This window comes from Rhincodon typus, chromosome 21 (assembly GCF_021869965.1).
Source record: "Rhincodon typus isolate 14 chromosome 21, sRhiTyp1.1, whole genome shotgun sequence".
NCBI classification, from domain to species: domain Eukaryota; kingdom Metazoa; phylum Chordata; class Chondrichthyes; order Orectolobiformes; family Rhincodontidae; genus Rhincodon; species Rhincodon typus.
Window position 1 is genome coordinate 19,052,072 of NC_063352.1, and position 18,642 is coordinate 19,070,713.

General features: G+C 41.9%; 2 protein-coding genes across 2 annotated transcripts in view; both read right to left on the minus strand.

The window, feature by feature from the left end:
* The window catches only part of rsph10b (radial spoke head 10 homolog B), a 73,964-nt gene extending 66,385 nt beyond the window's left edge, over positions 1-7,579 (minus strand). Inside the window, 2 exon segments of the mRNA XM_048609630.1 lie at positions 3,972-4,047; positions 7,293-7,579. Coding sequence (XP_048465587.1) covers positions 3,972-4,047; positions 7,293-7,579 — 363 coding nt within the window.
* pms2 (PMS1 homolog 2, mismatch repair system component) lies at positions 5,780-17,447 on the minus strand. Its single transcript, XM_048609629.1, has 4 exons — positions 17,188-17,447; positions 12,016-12,116; positions 11,703-11,872; positions 5,780-10,885 (listed from the first exon to the last, which is right to left on the minus strand). The coding sequence occupies exons 1-4, from the start codon at positions 17,334-17,336 to the stop codon at positions 10,742-10,744; spliced, it is 564 nt and encodes a 187-aa protein (XP_048465586.1). The 5' UTR covers positions 17,337-17,447; the 3' UTR covers positions 5,780-10,741.
* Positions 17,448-18,642: the final 1,195 nt, after the last annotated feature.

An 18,642-nucleotide genomic window follows, 5' to 3' on the forward strand; every position in this document is an offset into this window, starting at 1 on the left:
GAGGGGAAGTTACGGTCCTTGAAAAACGAGGACAACTGAGATGTACGGGAGTGGAATGCCTCATCCTGGGAGCAGATGCGGCGGAGGCGAAGGAATTGGGAATAGGGGATAGCATTTTTGCAGGAAGGTGGGTGGGAGGAGGAGTATTCTAGGTAGCTGTGGGAGTCGGTGGGCTTGAAATGAATATCGGTTTCTCGGTGGTTGCCCGATATGGAGACAGAGAGGTCCAGGAAGGGGAGAGAGGTGTTAGAGATGGTCCAGGTAAATTTAAGGTTGGGGTGGAAGGTGTTAGTGAAGTGTATGAACTGTTCGAGCTCCTCGTGGGAGCACGAGGCGGCGCCGATACAGTCATCAATGTAACGGAGGAAGAGGTGGGGTTTAGGGCCGGTGTAGGTACGGAAGAGGGATTGTTCCACGTAACCTACAAAGAGGCAGGCGTAGCTTGGGCCCATGCGGGTACCCATGGCTACCCCCTTTGTCTGTAGGAAGTGGGAGGAATTGAAAGAGAAGTTGTTGAGTGTGAGGACGAGTTCGGCTAAGCGGATAAGGGTGTCAGTGGAGGGGGACTGGTCGGGCCTGCGGGACAGGAAGAAGCGGAGGGCCTTAAGGCCATCTGCATGGGGAATGCAGGTGTAGAGGGACTGGACGTCCATGGTAAAGATGAGGTGTTGGGGACCGGGGAATTGGAAGTTCTGGAGGAGGTGGAGGGCGTGGGTGGTGTCACGGACATAGGTAGGGAGTTCCTGGACCAAGGGGGAGAAAATGGAGTCGAGATAGTTGGAGATCAGTTCGGTGGGGCAGGAGCAGGCGGAGACAATGGGTCGACCAGGGCATTCAGGTTTGTGGATTTTGGGAAGGAGATAGAAGCGGGCAGTGCGAGGTTGGGGAACGATGAGGTTGGAGGCCGTGGGTGGGAGGTCACCTGAGGTGATGAGGTTGTGGATGGTTTGCGAGATGATGGTTTGGTGCTCAGGGGTGGGGTCATGATCAAGGGGGCGGTAGGAGGAGGTGTCGGAGAGTTGGCGTCCGGCCTCGGCGATGTAGAGGTCAGTGCGCCATACTACAACTGCACCTCCCTTGTCCGCGGGTTTTATGGTGAGGTTGGGATTGGAGCGGAGGGCTGCACGTTCTGCGGGGGAGAGGTTGGACTGGGTGAGAGGGGTGGAGAGGTTGAGGCGATTGATGTCTCGACGGCAGTCGGAGATGAAGAGGTCGAGGGAGGGTAGGAGGCCTTGGGGTGGTGTCCAGGAGGAGGGGGTGTGTTGGAAGCGGGAGAAGGGGTCAGTAGAGGGAGGGTTAGGTTCACGGTTAAAGAAGTAAGCGTGGAGGCGGAGGCGGCGGAAAAACTGCTCTATGTCCATGCGTGAGCGGTATTCGTTGATCTGTGGGTGGAGGGGGACAAAGGTGAGCCCTTTACTGAGGACTGACCGTTCGTCCTCAGTAAGGGGTAGGTCTGGGGGGATGGTGAAGACTCGGCAGGGCTGGGTGCTGCTGTCTCCTCTGGAGCTGCTGGCTGTGGGCGGAGCTGTGTCGGCGTCGGCTGTGGGCGGAGCTGCGTCGGCGGTGGGCGGAGTTGTGCCGGTGTCGGCGGTGGCGGAGTTGCGCCGGCGGTGGGTGGAGTTGCGTCCGCGTCGGTGATGGGCGGACCGGCGTCGGAGGTAGGAGGAGCGGGGTAGGCGGCGGCAGTAGCGGTGAGGGTGGTCGCGACTTCAGTGTCGGCGGCAACGGCAGCGATGGTGTTTGCTGTCCCGGAAGTGGGGAACCCGGCGGTGGCGGATGTGACGTCATCTGTGGGTTCTCCGATAGTGGCCTCATGGCCAATGGCGGCGGACCCATTGTGGGGAAGGTCCTGGGTACGGCTGGGGATTTGGGGGGTGGAGGAAGCCCGTTTTGGGTGGTAGGCACCAGTAAGTTTACTGTACTTACGGTTTTTAGTGTCCAATAAAGCTGAGTAGAATTGGGAGTTCAGGTTGTGGATCCTACGTAGAATAAAAAACAGGAGAGGTCCTTTGCAGGTCTGGGAGAGGGAGGCTCTGAGCTGGGGTAGGCTTGATTGTAGTGCCTGGAGATGCCGGCGCATTGCTGCAAGTGTGTGTTTCAGGAGTCGCAGGGAGAAACGCTTCTGAAGGATCTGTTTCCTCTCCACCTATCCTCTCCTCTATCCCTCTTCTATCCGCCTCCCACTCTCTCCCTATTTATTTCAAAACCCCCTTCCCCTCCCCCTTTTCTGATGAAGGGTCTAGGCCCGAAACGTCAGCCTCCCTGCTCCTATGATGCTGCTTGGCCTGCTGTGTTCATCCAGCCCTGCACCTTGTTGTCTCGGATTCTCCAGCATCTGCAGTTCCTACTATCTCTGATTCGAATAATACCCTTAGTTCCTTTGTCCAGAATATTAACGTATAAATGTGAAAAGTTGTGGTCACAACACTGGCCCCTGTGGAACTCCACTAATCACCGGCTGCCATCCTGAAAACAACCTCTTTAGCCCCACTCTGCTTTCTGCTAGTCAGCCAAGCCTCTATCCATGCCTGTAGCTTGCCCCCTAATACTATGGGCTCTTATTTAACAGTTCTCCCCTTAGTAATGTTTCTTCTTCCTAACAGTGTCTTATATAAACTCAACATTGCTTCCTTGCTCTTATACTCTATGTCCCCGTAAAAAAGTTGAGAATACTGTATGTTTTACTTGCTGCTCTTTTGACCTGTTCTGCCACTTTCAATGATCTGTGCAGGTACCTCTGCTCCTGCACTCTTCTTTGTATTTTATCTCCTATTTTATATTGTCTTTCAATGTTCTTCATACCACAATGTTCTACTTATCTTACATTTTTATTTCTAAGCTTTAATTTTTTTTTCTAATTGTTTATTCTCTCTAACATTTAATAATAAAGTCACTTGAAGTGTGGAGTCAAGAAATGGAATTTTTCTAGGTGTTCGAATTCCTGAGTTTGATATGAAAATCGAACCATAGTCTCAGGATACAGGTTTGACATTTTTGGCTGAGATGAGGAGAGATTTCTTCACTCAAAGGATCGTATGGAATTCAATATCCCAGATATGCATGAATACTAAATAAATGAGCATCTTATAATTTTTTTTTATAGAATCCCTACAGTGTGGAAATGGGCCCTTTGGCCCAACAAGTCCACACCAAACCTCAGAGCATCCCACTCAGACTCATTCCCCTATAACCCACCTAATCTACACATCCCTATGGGCAATTTAGCATGGCCAATTCACCTAGCCTGCACATCTTTGGACTGTGGGAGGAAACCAGAGCACCTGGAGGAAACCCACGCAGACACAGGGAGAATGTGCAAACTCCACACAGACAGTCGCCCGAGGCTGGAATCAAACCCGGGTCCCTGGCACTGTCAGGCCGCAGTGCTAACCACTGAGCTACCAGGAGATTAGTCAACTTTTGAGCAAAAAAGGAATACTGGGATATGGGAATTGGACAGGTAAGAGGAATTGAGGTGATGTTTAGTCAATCTTATTGAATGGCAGAGGAGGTCAAAGAGCTCTTCGCCTACCCCTGCATCTAAGGCCTCAATTTTTGCCTTGACAGACAATGTCTCTGCTATGGCAAAAATGCTGAAAGTTAAGAATCCTAAATCCTGCCCCCCCACTCCAGTCTCAGCATTTACCATTTTTGTAGGGATGGGACTGAGGGTCAGAAAATAGATTATGCATGCACTGAAACTGAATTTTGGAGTCTTTACTGTCTATTGATGGACAGCTCCAACTGCTTTTGTAGCCATTCATAACATTTGAGTTTGCAGAGAAGAAGTTTCTCCCAATTTTGTTTATCGAGCCCAGGAATGAAAATTGGGTCTATATATCTTAGCTCCTTCGACCATACACATTCCAAAAGAAAATTCTTTAGCAATAATGATCAGACAGAGAACTCAAACTTCTACTGTAAAGGCAAATGCTGAACAAGAAAAGAGCTGAAAGCAGAATTCCACTCACTTGGTAAACATGACCTCCTTGGAAATGGGCAGTTCCTACACCTTCGTAAAGACCTCGTATTGTCTCTCCCTCATAGCTTTAAAAGAAATGTTTTATTTTTATAAGGTAGAAATCTATTTGCTTGTTTCATTTTAACTGATCAACACAATTATTTCATAACTTCTTTATGGATATAACTTTGTCATTTCTCACTAAATTACATCATTTATAAATGGGGTATTCATTCACACTCCCACTTCCATAAAATTTTGTAGCTTTGTTAAGGTCACACAAAAGCTTAAAAGATTTTTCTTCAAAAACAATTAATGCAATTTCTGAGCAGCTGGCTTAGAGTGATGTTTGTTAAGGAATTTGGTGACTATATTTGTAATTAGTGCATAGACTGTAGAGAAGCAAAAAGGAATTAGTCCTAGACGACCAGCAGAAGTCTGCTATGCCATCAGACCTTGCCAGCCTGGGTTACACCTGGGTTAGTGTAGAAAAAGGTCAAGGACTTTCTCTGATCTGCCAGGGTAAGTGTTACCACCTTCTCTGTTACCTCACTCTATCTATTCTGTTTCTGTCACTACATTTACCACTCACCAAGGCTCACACTCTACCATTCTCACTGTTGCATGCAATATCTTCCCTAATTCCCTGTTACCCACGCAGTCTCCCCACATAATTAATACTGTATGCTCTCTGCACTGCCTACTCATTCAATCAAGAGATTTCACCAACTTTCTGCCACCTCCCACTATCACAAACAGCTTGTGCCACAGTCTTTCAACCGATGCTTTTTTTTAAAGGAACAATGAGTGATAATGAGCAGTAATCCCCATTAATCAGTCTCATACTGTTCACTAGTGATAATCTTGTTGTGATATCTGGAAATCAGTTGGAAAATGCAACTTGATGCTCCCAACATTGACAAAGGCCTTGCCTGCCAGTTATTTGGGGCTTGGGAAAATTCTGCTTTCTGTCTTAGTAGTAATTAACAGTGCTATAAAGAAGCCTAAGACTGAAGACAGTTCTTGACCTTGCCTTCTCCTCGACTGGCCTGCCTTGAACCCAAACTCATGGATTTGGGCATAAGGCCACACAATAAAAAGGTGGTAGCAGTGACAGGATCCTAGAAAATCATGACAACAATGAAGATCAATAAACAGATTTGAAATTGTTTGTAGAAGACTGAAAAAAAAATTTCAGATCCACTTGATAAATCAGCAAATATGGAAAGTACAATTCCCAAGATTTCAAACAGCTTCAAGATTAGGCACCAAATCAAATGCAGAACAGGTTAGCATACCGCTCTACTATATGGGGAAAAAAATAAGATCATGTGGTACTTTTTAAAATTTTACCTAATATCTAATCAACCTGTTCAAAGATTTAACTACACACCTCTGAAACAGGTGGGTCTTAAACCCAAGTCTTTCAGTCAATGGGTAGAGAGAATAACCACTGTGCCACAAGAGGGCCCTAGATCACATATTACATAGACAATAGATTGATGAGAAACATCTGTTCGACAACTTCCTGATAATCTTTGATTTATATTTTACCTCAAAAATAGATAGGACACAGGATCATGCTTCAGTAGCAGATACCAACTCCCAGAACAGTTTACAGAAGTATATGCAGGCTATTAATGAAGCTAATCTGAACCATGCCATTATGGAAATTTGCAACAAGAGCTCATTTGCAACAGAGTAGTTATTGGTCTCTCAGATAAATCAGTTACTGAATTTCTTCAATCAAAAGATGATTCAAATTTACAACTAGCCGTTCAAATAACAGTAGATACAGAGTCTGGAAAATGTTCAAGAAACATTAAAAAGTAAAAGTTCAATTTAATGCAGAACATTCTATAGAGAGTATTATATATTTTAAACATGATAGAGTATGCAACTAGCGGAGACAACCTCTCATCCAAAAAGTATACCATATGTGAGAACATCAATTCAATGTCCTAGGCAATACAATGCTATAATATCTTGTCACAGGTGTGGTTCCAAAACCCACATCAGCAAAGACAAACTGCCCATTGTTACACCAATAGTATATTCTTTGTAGGCAAAGAGGTAATTTCTCAAAAACTTGCTATAGTCTAAAGAATATAACAAGCATCAAACCAAATAATTTGTATGCCAACATGTATATTCATGCCTTGGAACAGAACCTTGAAGAATAGGTTAATGCCACTAGTTTTTATTTATAGGAAATAAGCATCAATGGATGAATGACTTCACTCCTTTCATGAAGAATTAACAATATTATTTTATCTAGATGTTAATGATGGAGAAGAAGAAACAACCCAACTTTTCCATGCATTCCTGCAGTTATATCAATGCAAGACCCTTCAGTGAGCACTGCTGATCTAACAGAAGTCAGCAGAGAGAAAAAAAGGCTTACTAACTTTACCTCAGCTATTTTTTAACCTTGTCATAGACTTTCCTGACCCATCTAATGACACAAATGAAACAAGTCAAAGATTTGGAGAGAGGTGGGAGCGATAAGGAAAAATATGCATTAGATATTGTAAAAAAATGTAATCTGGGCAACTTTGAGAATGTATATAAATATTAATCAAAATTTAAGGTGGGAGAAAAAAGCTTAGGAGGGGTTTTCTGTAAGGGCTCGAGCAACACTCTGATGATCTCACTGAGTTCTTCTTCATTAGATGTAAAGTGTAGGCAAAGTTAGGGGGAAAAAAAAGGAGAAGCACCAGGAGAGCTAGGCAGAAGCTTGAAGTCTATCCATGTGCATGTTTGAAACACTTGTAGAAAAATATGTAAGTAGACCATCTAGCATTAGGTAGAAGAATTTATGGAATAGTCTTTCTATCCTGTAACAGTAAGAGCCTCGTATATCTCTGGATACCATGAATTGTAATATTTAGTACTCGTATGTAATAAAATGTTATAAAGAAGTCTAAGCCTGAAAACTGTTCTCCTGAAGACTGCCTTCTCCTTGACCAAACTCATGATTATGGGCATTAAACACGCAACAAAAGAGATAGAGTTAGAATTCAGATTAAGATTTGGACGAGGGATTGGGGTTAAGGTCAGTAGTAGGTGTTGAAGTTCTGGTTAAGTAGTTTGCTTTAGAGTTCAGATTAAGATTCTGGTTAGCAGAAGGGTTTAAGGTTGGTCAGTCCTTAAATTTAGAACTGGAGTGGAGATTTGATGTAGCAGTAGGATGCAGGTTCAATCCAGAATCAGAGACTGATAGTGAAGGTAGGTAGATAGGGTTCAGTAACTGGTCAGTAGTAAGTGTGGAGACATGGCTCATTTAGTGTCAGCTAGTGATCGAGCTGTCAAACACCATTCAGGGCCGCACCTCTCTATTATTAACTTGGTCAGGATAGGCTCCTCATAGAAAACCGCCGAGGTTTCCTGCGTCTGGCCATGGCGCTCGGAGCCCTCGGACATGTCTGGAGTGGTTTCATCCTGATGTTCCGACACCATCCGACACGTCAGATTTCCTTCGGAATGCACCGGCTCCGCTTCTGACAGGACCTCCTCTGCCAATTCGGAGGACTTCAACTTCGTTAGTTTTTCTTTGTCCTTTTCTTTCTCCTTTTCCTCCTTCCCTTTCTTCTTCTTCCTGTCTGCTCCTTTCACCATCTTGCCATCGCCCCTAGCAACGTGGCTCCGCGGTTACCTAGGCAATTCCGTGCGCCTGCGCACAAATGGGTGGCAGGTCACCACAAGACTCATAAACAAATGCTCCAAAACGCGCTTTAGAATTCAAAACATGTACTTGATGTATTGTCACCTGTTGTGCAACCTCCAGACTATTTATTTGAAGCAAGAATGTGTTTTTATCTTCCTATATCTGCAATCATTTTCACTACATATTATAAACTCATAGAGGTCTACAGCTCAGAAGAAAACCATCGGCCCATCCAGTCTGCACCAATCAAAAACAAACAACGAGCTATTCTATTTTCCAGCGCTTGGCGCATAACATGTGTACCTTGCCATCACAAAGCCACATCTGAATACTTCTTAATTGTTACAGTGCCTTATAGGTATCCTTACAGGTAGTGAGTTCCAGATTCCCACCATCCTCTGGGTGAAAACATTTTTCCCCACATCCTTCTTAAACGTCCTGCCCCTTACCTTGAATTTATACCCCTTGCTCACTGATTCCTCCACCAATGGGACCACTCTATCTATGCCCCTCAATTACATTCCCTTTCAGTCTCCCCTACTCCAAGAAAAACAACCCCCATCTATCCAATCTCTCTTCATAACTAAAACTCTCCAGTCCAGGCAACATCCTGGTAAATTTTCCTCAGCACTCTCTGCAGTGTAATCACATCCCTCCCATGACGTGGATTCCAGAACTATACACAGTTCTTTAGCTTGGTCTAACCAACATTTTAGACACTTCCAGCATAACATCCCTATTCCTTGGCTAATAAGGGAAAGTATACCACACGAGTTCATAACCACTTTATCCACCTGACCCACTACCTGAACAGATCAGTGGACATGCACACCTAAGTCTCTATGATCCTTGGTGGAAAAGCTCAGCATGTTGGTAGCATCTGTGAAATCAGAGTTAACATTTCATGTCCGATGACCCTTCCTTAGTGTTCTGATTGACGGCATCCGCAATTCTTTCAGTTTTCAAAATGCAATTGTGTCCTTTTTTAGATAAGGAGATAAAAATTGTACATGGTACTCTAGATGTAGTCTAACCAACATCCTGTACAACTATTGCAAAACATTCCCACGTTTATATTCCATTCATCTTGCAATATACAACAATATCTTTTCCTAATCACTTGCTGTACCTGCATACTGACATTGTGTGATTGATGTATGGGATCCTGAGTGTTGCAATCTCTCTCCCGTTAAATAAAGTGCTATTTTTCTTTTCTTTCCTATCTTAGTGTCATCAGCAAATTTTGCAACCACATATTCAGTTCCTTGTCCTTGATAAAAATTATAAATAGTTGAAACTCCAACACTGATCCTTGTGGCATATCACTGGCAAAATTGATAATAATCCATTTAAACCCCTCTTTGCTTCCTGTTATACTCATGCTAATTTCTTACTGCCTACATCATAAGCTGACTTATTTTGTGCTATGACCTTTGGTGCGGCACTTTGTCAAACTCTTTTTAGAAATCGAAGTATACCACCTCCACAGGATCCCCTTTATTTCTGTTGCTTGTTAGTTCTCAATTAATTATAACAATCAGATACAATTTCCCTGTCATCAAATCATCTTGTTTACCCTGCCTGATGAATTGGGACTCTCTAAGTGCCCTGTTATAACCTCCTTTATAAGATTTCAGCATTTTTTCCTATGATAGTTATTAAACTAGCTTGCCACCATGCTTAACCAGCTTCCCAAAAATGAACCATTGAGACTGCAATGAGGAATGGCTATATAGGAAGCTAGTAATAAAAGACTATCCATGGCTATAGAATTGTCCCTCAGTAAGGAGTAAAAACAAGATGGATGCAAAACATTATGCTTTAATTCAGAGCTTAGTTTAAAATATTTTTGTACTGGTTATATTTCAAGCTACAAAAGTATAACCGGACTGCTTAATTAATTAATGATCATTTCCCCGTTTGAACTTGTTTAATTGACTGAGGGTAGACAGAAATTTTCCAAACACTTTTTTTCTAAATTAACTCAGGACATTTCGTCTGGGAGACAGGATGTCCCAGTGTGAGAATGGAGAACAAGTAGGCATTATGCTCAAAAATTACACCATGATAGTACAGGCTGGAAGGACTAGCTAGAATTCCCTAGCATTCCTTTACATGTGTAAGCAGCATTGTCTTACACCAACTTGCAAATATTAGAAACTCCAAAAGATCATCTATACTTAAGATAAAAAACTTGCATTAATACACCGTCTTCAAAACATCCCAAAACACATCAGAATGAAGTATTCTGGAAGTGCAGTCACTGTTGTAATTTAGAAAAGGTAACAAAAAATTTCAATACAGCCATCTGCCACAAACTGCAACTGGATAATGATTAGACAATCTGTTTCAGTGACGACAGAGGGATAAAAATTGGCCATGAAGCTGAGATCACCTCTCCCACCTCTTCAAAATAGTATTACAAGATCCTCTGCATCCAACTGAAAAAACCGACAGGGCCTTCCTTTAATGTCTCATTTGGAAGATAGCACCTCCAACAGTGCAGCATTCCTTCAGTAATCAAATGCAGTGTTTGCCTAGAACATTTTTGCTCAATGCTTTGGTGTGGAATTTGAACCCACAACCTTATGACTCAGACAAGAAAGCCACGAACTGAGTCCAGCTGATGATTCATTATTACAGCATAACTGCAAGATTTTACACTAGAAAGAAAGAAAAACAGGCTAACTAACCCAAGCAAATACTTTGATTCTAGCATTATGCAGATTGAAATATGTTTTGATTTGCTCAGAGAAAGCAATGGACATAGGATTGGCTCACAAAGCCAGTTCCAGAAATGCAGGTCTTTGAGGCATTGAGGAATGCAGAATTTTTTGGCATACAAAAGTCACATTCTAGGCACAAATACAAGAAACAAATTGTTTACTAAACAGAGATATATAATTTTTTAAATAATAAATGGAAATGAAATTAAATTCACAGAAGTAATTTCCACAACTAAAATACTGATTAAAATTGCAGTTAAGCTCATACAGCATTCCAAAAAGATGGCATTTACAAAGCATTGATGATTACGTTTTAAAATGAAAGCTTTTCAAGAAATATAACATTCCATGATTATAGTATAATATACATGGGATGAATATAGCCATTCATTCCACCGATATCATGTCTAAATTTGCTAGATGCCTCATGGTTGGCCGCCCATGTGGGCAGTTCCAGGGATGCTCTATTTCACCCATGTGTGTAACCAACTTCTTCATCTCACTGATATGAAGCGCAGTCCCAATCATCACCTGGGGGGTGGAAAAAAAAGTTGCACAATATAAGGCACAACAGTACTGCCTTCAACCTCCTTACTTCAGTTTATGCCAGTGGTCCCCTCAATATCTAATCCTACTGCTTATTCCTTAATAGAAAGCCAAAATAATGAGTGCTGATAAGATTATTATGCTGCTGGGGTCATCACCGTTTATTCTGCTTCTGATCTCTTTACCTACTATGCTTTACAACAGGAATCATTAAATAACAATCATGAAAAAAAGCTTAGATGGTTCCTTCCTGGTCTTGTTAAAGGGAATTTAAGTTCATTGTTGCTTATCAACTGAACCAAAGCTGATCAAATCTGAGTCATTTTGTATGGCTGAATATTATGGCATATGGTCCATGCACTCTAATTAACTGTGAGAGCTGGGTAAAAATTTAAGGGAGACGTCAACAGCTACATGCAGTAAGGAAAGCAAAGCCCAACATGCACAGAGCTGAATTTCTGAGTATTGGGGAAGAATCTCTTGGGATAAGTAGCTCTTCTAATGATTGAATACTCTTCGTAAAGATTTGAACTTCAAACATTGGTCAAATGCAGCTCACAGTTATGTAGGTGATCACCATAAGGGGAGTTTACTTCGGACTCCTAGGGGCCATTTTCTGTGAAATTGACAGCATTACACAGCAGGGGAATTCGATTTAATAGGGGCACAAATACAGTGGTGTCCTTTTCTTAGGTGCTCAGTTTCACTTAAGATTTATAATACAATTTCATGGTTTATAACACAATAAATTAGTGATGATCATTAAATGCACTTTATTAGAAATGCTCTGAGGAACACTTACCGACTTTCTACAAGCTCTGGAAGCAAACATCTGCCGGACTCTGGATGGCCGACACATCACACCGGGCATGTCGCTCAGCATGAAAATCAGCTCATCGATATCCTGAGGACCAAATGTCCAGTTCTTGCTCATGGGCAAGGAAACCAACTTCACTCTATCTGTGGGAGCGGCTTTATTGAAAACCACCATGGGCAAAACAAAACAAAAACACATTCTATAAGCAGGTATTGAACAAAACCAGTTATTGACCTCAACTTAACTTTGTTCAAGGATATTTATGTCTGGTGTTTTAAATACAAGGAGATAAACCAACCTTCTTCATTTATAATAAAATCAAACCCATTCTTTCTGAAAATGTCCAAGTTTTCCATCAGTACAGTTTCATTCACTGCAGTTAAATGAAGACTCTGGGGCCTAGAAGTTAAAAACAATATTTAACTATATGAATGGAGAAGAATATATTCTTTAAAAAAAGAAATAGGATCAAGTCCAACTTAAATTCCATTTTCAGAATTCATCTGTAACAGGATGACAGAAATGTTTATAGATTGTGCATAGCAAAAGACAGTTATGGGCAATTAACCTCCCAGATTAAATTTAAATATAATGTATCCAATTATTCTATTCACTTTTAGGTCATAACGATGTGGGCAATACTGACTGGACCAGCATTTATTGCAGATCCCTAGTTGTCCTTGATATAGCAGTGGCGAGTTGTCTTCTTGAACCACTGCTATAGGTACACCCACAATGCCTTTACGGAGGGAGTTCCAGGATTTTGACCCAAAGGCACTGAAGGAACAGCGATATATTTCCAAGTCAGGATGATGAGTAACTTTGAGGGGTACTTGCAGGTAATGGTGCTCCCATGTATCTGTTGCCTTTGTCCATCGAGATAATAGTGGTCATGGGTTTAAAAGGTGCTGTATAAAGGAGTCTTGGTGAATTTCTGCAGTGCACCTTACATCTTGGCCCTTTAAGCCTGCTATGCCATTCAGCAAGTCTGATTGGTTTACCCTACGTTCCCAACTTCTCCCCTGTAAACCTTTCACTCCCTTCCTTATTAAGAATCTGTCTACCTCCGTCTTAATAATATTCAAAGATTCTGATTCTACCATCCTTTAAGGAAGATTTCCAAAGACTCTCAATCCTCTGAGAAAAATTTCCCAAGTTAATCTTAAATAGACAACCACTTACTTTAAATAGTGACACTAGTTCTCGATTTTCACACAGGGGGTAACATCTTTTCCACACCCACCTCGTGAAGACCCCTCAGAATATTGCATGTTTCAATTAAGTCACCGCTCACTCTAAACTCTAATCTTCAACTTTTCCTCAGAAGTCAATTCACCCATTCCAAGTATTAAGTTTTGTAAACCTTCTCTGAACTGCTTCCAATGCATTTGCATTCTTCCTTAAATAAGTGGATAATGCTAGATGCAGTACTCCAGATGTTATCTCACCAGTGCCCCATATAACTGAAACCTCCCCAACTACTGTATTCAATTGCCCTGCAATGATCAATAACATTCTATTAGCTTTATTAATTACTTGCTGTACCTGCACACTCATCGTTTGTGATTCATGCACAAGGGCATCATGATCCCTCTGCATCGCAAGATTTAGCAATCTCTCACCATTTCTGAATTACGCTATTATTTGATTTTTTCAGCCAAAATGGACAATTTCACATGCTCCCATATTATAGTCCATCTGCTAGATCCTTGCCCAATCACAACCTATCACCATCCTTTTGTAGCCTCTTTATGTCTCCTCATAACTTACTTTGTGTCAACAGCTGATTTGGCAATCAGGTATTTAGTCCTTTCATTCATGTAATTTAAAAGAAATGTAGAAGATCGAGGCCTGAGCAATGATCTCTACCTCTACACTGTTTTCTGTCAACTAGCCAATCTTCTATCCATGACCCCATGAGCTCTCATTTTCTGCAAAAGCCTTTGATGTGGTACCTTAAATGTCTTCTGGAAATCCAAGTACAGTACATTAATTGATTTGCCCTTACCCACAACGTGTGTTACTTTATTGAAAAACTTCAACAAATTGGTTAATACATTTCTAGAAAAGGACACTTCGTCTAGGCTTTCCACGATGCACTCACTGGAACATTTCACAAGGATACTAATTTAAGATGAAAACCAACATGTACATTGGATGACAGAGGATAATGTTGATGGGTTGGCAAGAAAACGCTGAATGGCAGAAACATCAACATGGAAAATGCACCCATTAATGCTGATTAACAATTAAAACCCAGGCTTTGTTAAAATTTCAAACCAAGCAAGTTGAATCTGTCAGGTCAACTGAGAATTGACAATTTGAAACAGGTGCAGTGCATGTACATGTTCTTTCTATCTGTAAAGAACAGGGCCCTGTGTATATATAACCTCCAGCACATGCAAGTACGCCACACAGAGGTCCAGACTGATAATTCAAAATTGGTTGTCAGTGTAACTCTTTTCATGTTCAGGATTATCCAGCAAATGTTGTTCAGTTGCTGAATTGCATCTAATGTTAGCAACTGTGTTGGGAGTATTGCAAGCCGGGGATGATTATGATCAATACCTCGCCTGTTACAAACAGCCAAATGAGCATGCTGTTTAATACGATCCATCAGTCTTTGGGACATACTTGGCATCACACCAGCACTGAAATTCATACACCACATTAATCGTTTGTGTTAGGCAAAAGGCTTTTTGGATCAATGGCAGCATTGTGCAGTTGACAAGCATCATTCATTCTGCTACTGTGTAGTAGCAGCATCATGGGATGTGGGCTTCACTGGCTGGTGTAGCACTTTTTGCCCATTCCTAGTTGCCCTTGGAAAAGATAGTGGTGAGCTGCTTTCTTGAACTGCTGCTGTAGATAGACCCACAATGCCACCAAGCTGAGTGTTCCAGGATTTTGACCCAGCAACACAAATATATTTCTAGATGGTGAGTGGCTTGGAGGGGATCTTGCAGATGTCGGTGTTCCCATGTACCTGCTTCCCTTGTCCTTCAACATGAAAGTGGTTGTGGGTTTGGAAGGTGCTATCCAAAGAACCTCAGTGAATTTCTGCAGCGCATCTTGTGAGTGTTGCTGCTGAATGTCAATGGTGAACAGAATGAATGGAAAGGGAAGGTTGCTGCTTTGTCCTGGATGGTATCATGCTTCTTGAGTTTGGTTTGAGGTGCATTCATCCAGGCAAGTGAGACGTATTCTACTACAGGCCTGATTTATGCCTTGTGGATAGGCTTTAAGGAGTCAGGTGAGTTACTCACCGCAGTATCCCTAGCTTTCTACTTGGTCTTATAGCCACAATATTTACAGTGGCTTGTCCTATTCAGTTTCTGAATGGTAACTCTTAGGATGTTGATAATTGGTGATTCAGTGATGGTAACACCACTGAATGTCAAGAGACAATCATTAGATTCTCTCTTGTCAGGGATGATCATAGCTTGGCATTTGTGTGGCATAAACATTACTTGCCACTTTTCAGCCCGAACCTAAATGTTGCCCAGGTCTTGCTGCATTCAGATATGGACTGCTTCAGTATCTGAGGAGTCGCAAATGGTGCTGAACATTATGCAATCATCGGTAAACATCCCCACTTCTGGAGGGAAGATTATTGATGAAGCAGATTTAAATTGTTCGGCTGAGGACACTACACTGAGCAACTCCTGGGAACTGAGATGACTAACATTCAAAAACTACAACTATCTTTGTCAGTGCCAGGTATGACTCCAAACAGCGAAGAGTTTTTTTTCCAAATCCCATCTTGCTAGGGCACCTTGATACCACACTTGGTCAAATATGGCCATGATGTCAAGGGTAGTCACTTTCTCCATCTCTTGAATTCAGCTCTTTTTTTCATGTTTAAACCAAGGCTGTAATGAGGTCAGGAGATGAGGGGACCTGGTGGAACACAAACTGGGTGTTAGTGAGCAAGTTATTGCTCAGGAAGTGCTGCTTGACAGAACTGATGATTACACTGTCCATCACTTTACTGATGATCAAGAGTAGACCGATTGGCCGATAATTGGCCAGGTTGGATTTGGCCTTGGCAATTTTCTACATTGTTGTGTAGATGCCAGTGTTGTAGCTGTACTGGAACATCTTGGCTAAGCATGCTGCAGGTTCTGGGGCATGTTTCAGTAGTTACTGGAAATGTTGTCAGGACCTAAAGCCTATCCAGTGCTACAGTCATTTCTTGATATCTTCTAGAGGAATCAAATTGGCTGAAAACTGGCATCTGTAATGCTGGCATCCTTAGAGGAGGCCGAGATGGGTCATCTACACAGCACTTCAGGCTGAAGATTGTTGCAAATGCTTCAGCCTTATCATTCCAACTGATATGTTGGCCTCCCCACTCGGTGAAGGTGGGAATTGTTTGTGGAACCTCCTCCGTCAGTGAGCTGTTTCATTGTTGACCACCATTCACTATGGCAAATCTGCAGAGCTTATACCTGATCCCTTGGCTGTGAAATCACTTAGGTCTGTCTATCACTTGCTGTTTAAGCTGTCTGGCATGCTGGAAGTCCTGTTTGGTACCTTCAACAGCTTGGCACTTCATTTTCAGATATGCCTGGCGTTGTTCCTGGTATGTCCTTCTACACTCTCCACTGAACCAGGGTTGATCCCTTGGCTTAATGTACAGTGGGGGATGCTGGGCTATGATGTTTTGTTGCATTACAATTCTGTTGCTGCTCATTGCACACAACACCTTAAGGATGTCTAGTCTTGAGTTATTAGATCTGTTTGAAGTCTATCCTAGTTAGCACAGTGATAGTGCCACGCAACATGAGGTCATTTCAGTATGAAGACAGGAGCTTCACCCCCACCTTGGTGGTTAGGGTCAACATTGAGAACTCCCAGGCCAAGTCCTTCCCGACTGGACACCACTGTGCTGCAACTTCTGCTGGGTTTGGTCAGCTGGTGGGACAGGATATACCCAGGGATAGCGATGGCAATGTGTGGTACATTGCCTGTGTGGTATGGTTCTGCAAATACGGCTATATGAGGCTGTTGCATGAATGTTCTGTGATACAGCTCTTCCAATTTTGGCACTAGCTCCTTGATATTAGGAAGGACGACTTTTCAGGTCAACTGGGCTGAGTTTGCCATTGTTGCTTCTGTTGCTAGGTTGGTGCCAGGCAGTCTGTCCATTCAATTTCTGTTTTGAAACTTTCCAGCGATTGTTACAACTCTATGTCCTATTTTTTGCCATCCTGCAGCCACGTCTTTGTGGCTTCAGCTTCTGAAGTCTATTCCACCATTCAGTTAGGTAATGGCTGGTCTGCACTTCAACCTTGGCCCGTAATCCTAGCAAAAGGTATTGATCTCAAGCTTGTCAGCCACCTGAGGAGAAAGTTCCAACTGTTTCTCCCCCTGTGACTATAAGTTTTAGTGAGAAGTGCATTTTACAAAATAATTAATGATTTCTTTCAGATAACAAAAATAACAAACAACAAAAAGTAAATCTTACACTATTAGCTTTTGACTTTGAAGAACTGTGTGCTGCTGCAGCATTTCAAAATTGTACTTCTCATCAGTGGCATGCTGGTCCACAATGAACAGGTCTGAATCCAGCTTAGTGATGATAAATCCCAAGTTGAACTGACCAATAACTTCCATGCTGGAAAACCTGTCTTTGCTGCGAACAGTACAAGACAAGGTCACCGAATATTCAAGGTTAACGCAAAGTGCTTCAGAGAAGAAAATGTGCCATTACTCCAATCGCTAAATAAGACTTTATGCAAGATATAGCAGAGCTCTAATACTCAATAACATATGGTTGGGGCTAAGTTACAAATATCTACATTGTTTCCAAGAAAACAGTTGCTAAAGCATCAGACTTTTTTAACTTAAATTTTATATTGAAGAGATATATTGTTAGTTTAATTTAACCTGGTCTACAGTACTACTCGCTAACACTCCTTTCCTCACCAACAAAGCACAGCTTTATTTGCAGTGCTGCACATCAAATGTGATGTTAAACTGAAATCCCATCCGCTTGTTTAAGTGGTCTATAAAAATGATCATGAGATGGTGGGCTAATATTTAGGAATAATTATTATGGACCAATGATTAAAGGGCAAAAGCACTTTCTTCATCATAAGCTGGTTTAAAAATAAGGTGTCACGTCAAGATCATTGTAGAAAATAAAAGCTCACAGTGTAGGAAGTAGCATAGTGGCATGGACAGAGGAATGGCTGGCTAACAGGAAGCAAAGAGTAGGTGTGAATAGGTTTTTTTCAGGTTGGCAAAATGTAATGAGTGGTATGCCACAGAGATCATTGATGGGCTCAACTGTTTGCAATTTATGTAAATAACCTAGGTGAAAGGACTGAAGGTACGTCTGCTTAATTTGCTCACAACACAAAGATAGGTAGGAAAGTAATTAGTGAAGAGGACACAAGGAGGATATAAAAAGATATTTACAGGTTAATTAAGGGGGAAAATAGAGCATAACATGGGAAACTGTGAAATTGCCCATTTTGGCAGGAAGAATAAAAAAGAATCATTATCTAAATAGTGAGATTGCAAAGCTGAGATGTAGAGGGTTCTGGGTGTCCTCGTGCATTAATGCATAAAATTAGTGCAAGGTTATCATTTATTGTGAGGGGATCAGAATACAAAATTACGGAGTTTATATTTCAGTTATAAGGGCACTTGTGAGATCTCATCTGGAAAGATGTCCATGCGTTGACAGCAGTTCAAGTAAGGTTTACTAGACTAATACCTGGAATGATTAGGTTTGTATCTGCTCGAGTTTAGAAGTTTAAGAGGCGACTTGATTGAAACATATAAAATCCAGATGGGTCTTAACAGGTTAGACTTGAAAGGATGGTTTGTCTAATGGGAGAATCTAGAATTAGGGCTCACTGTTTAAAAAATCAGGAGTGCCCATTTAAAACAGAGATTAAGCTAAATTTTCTCT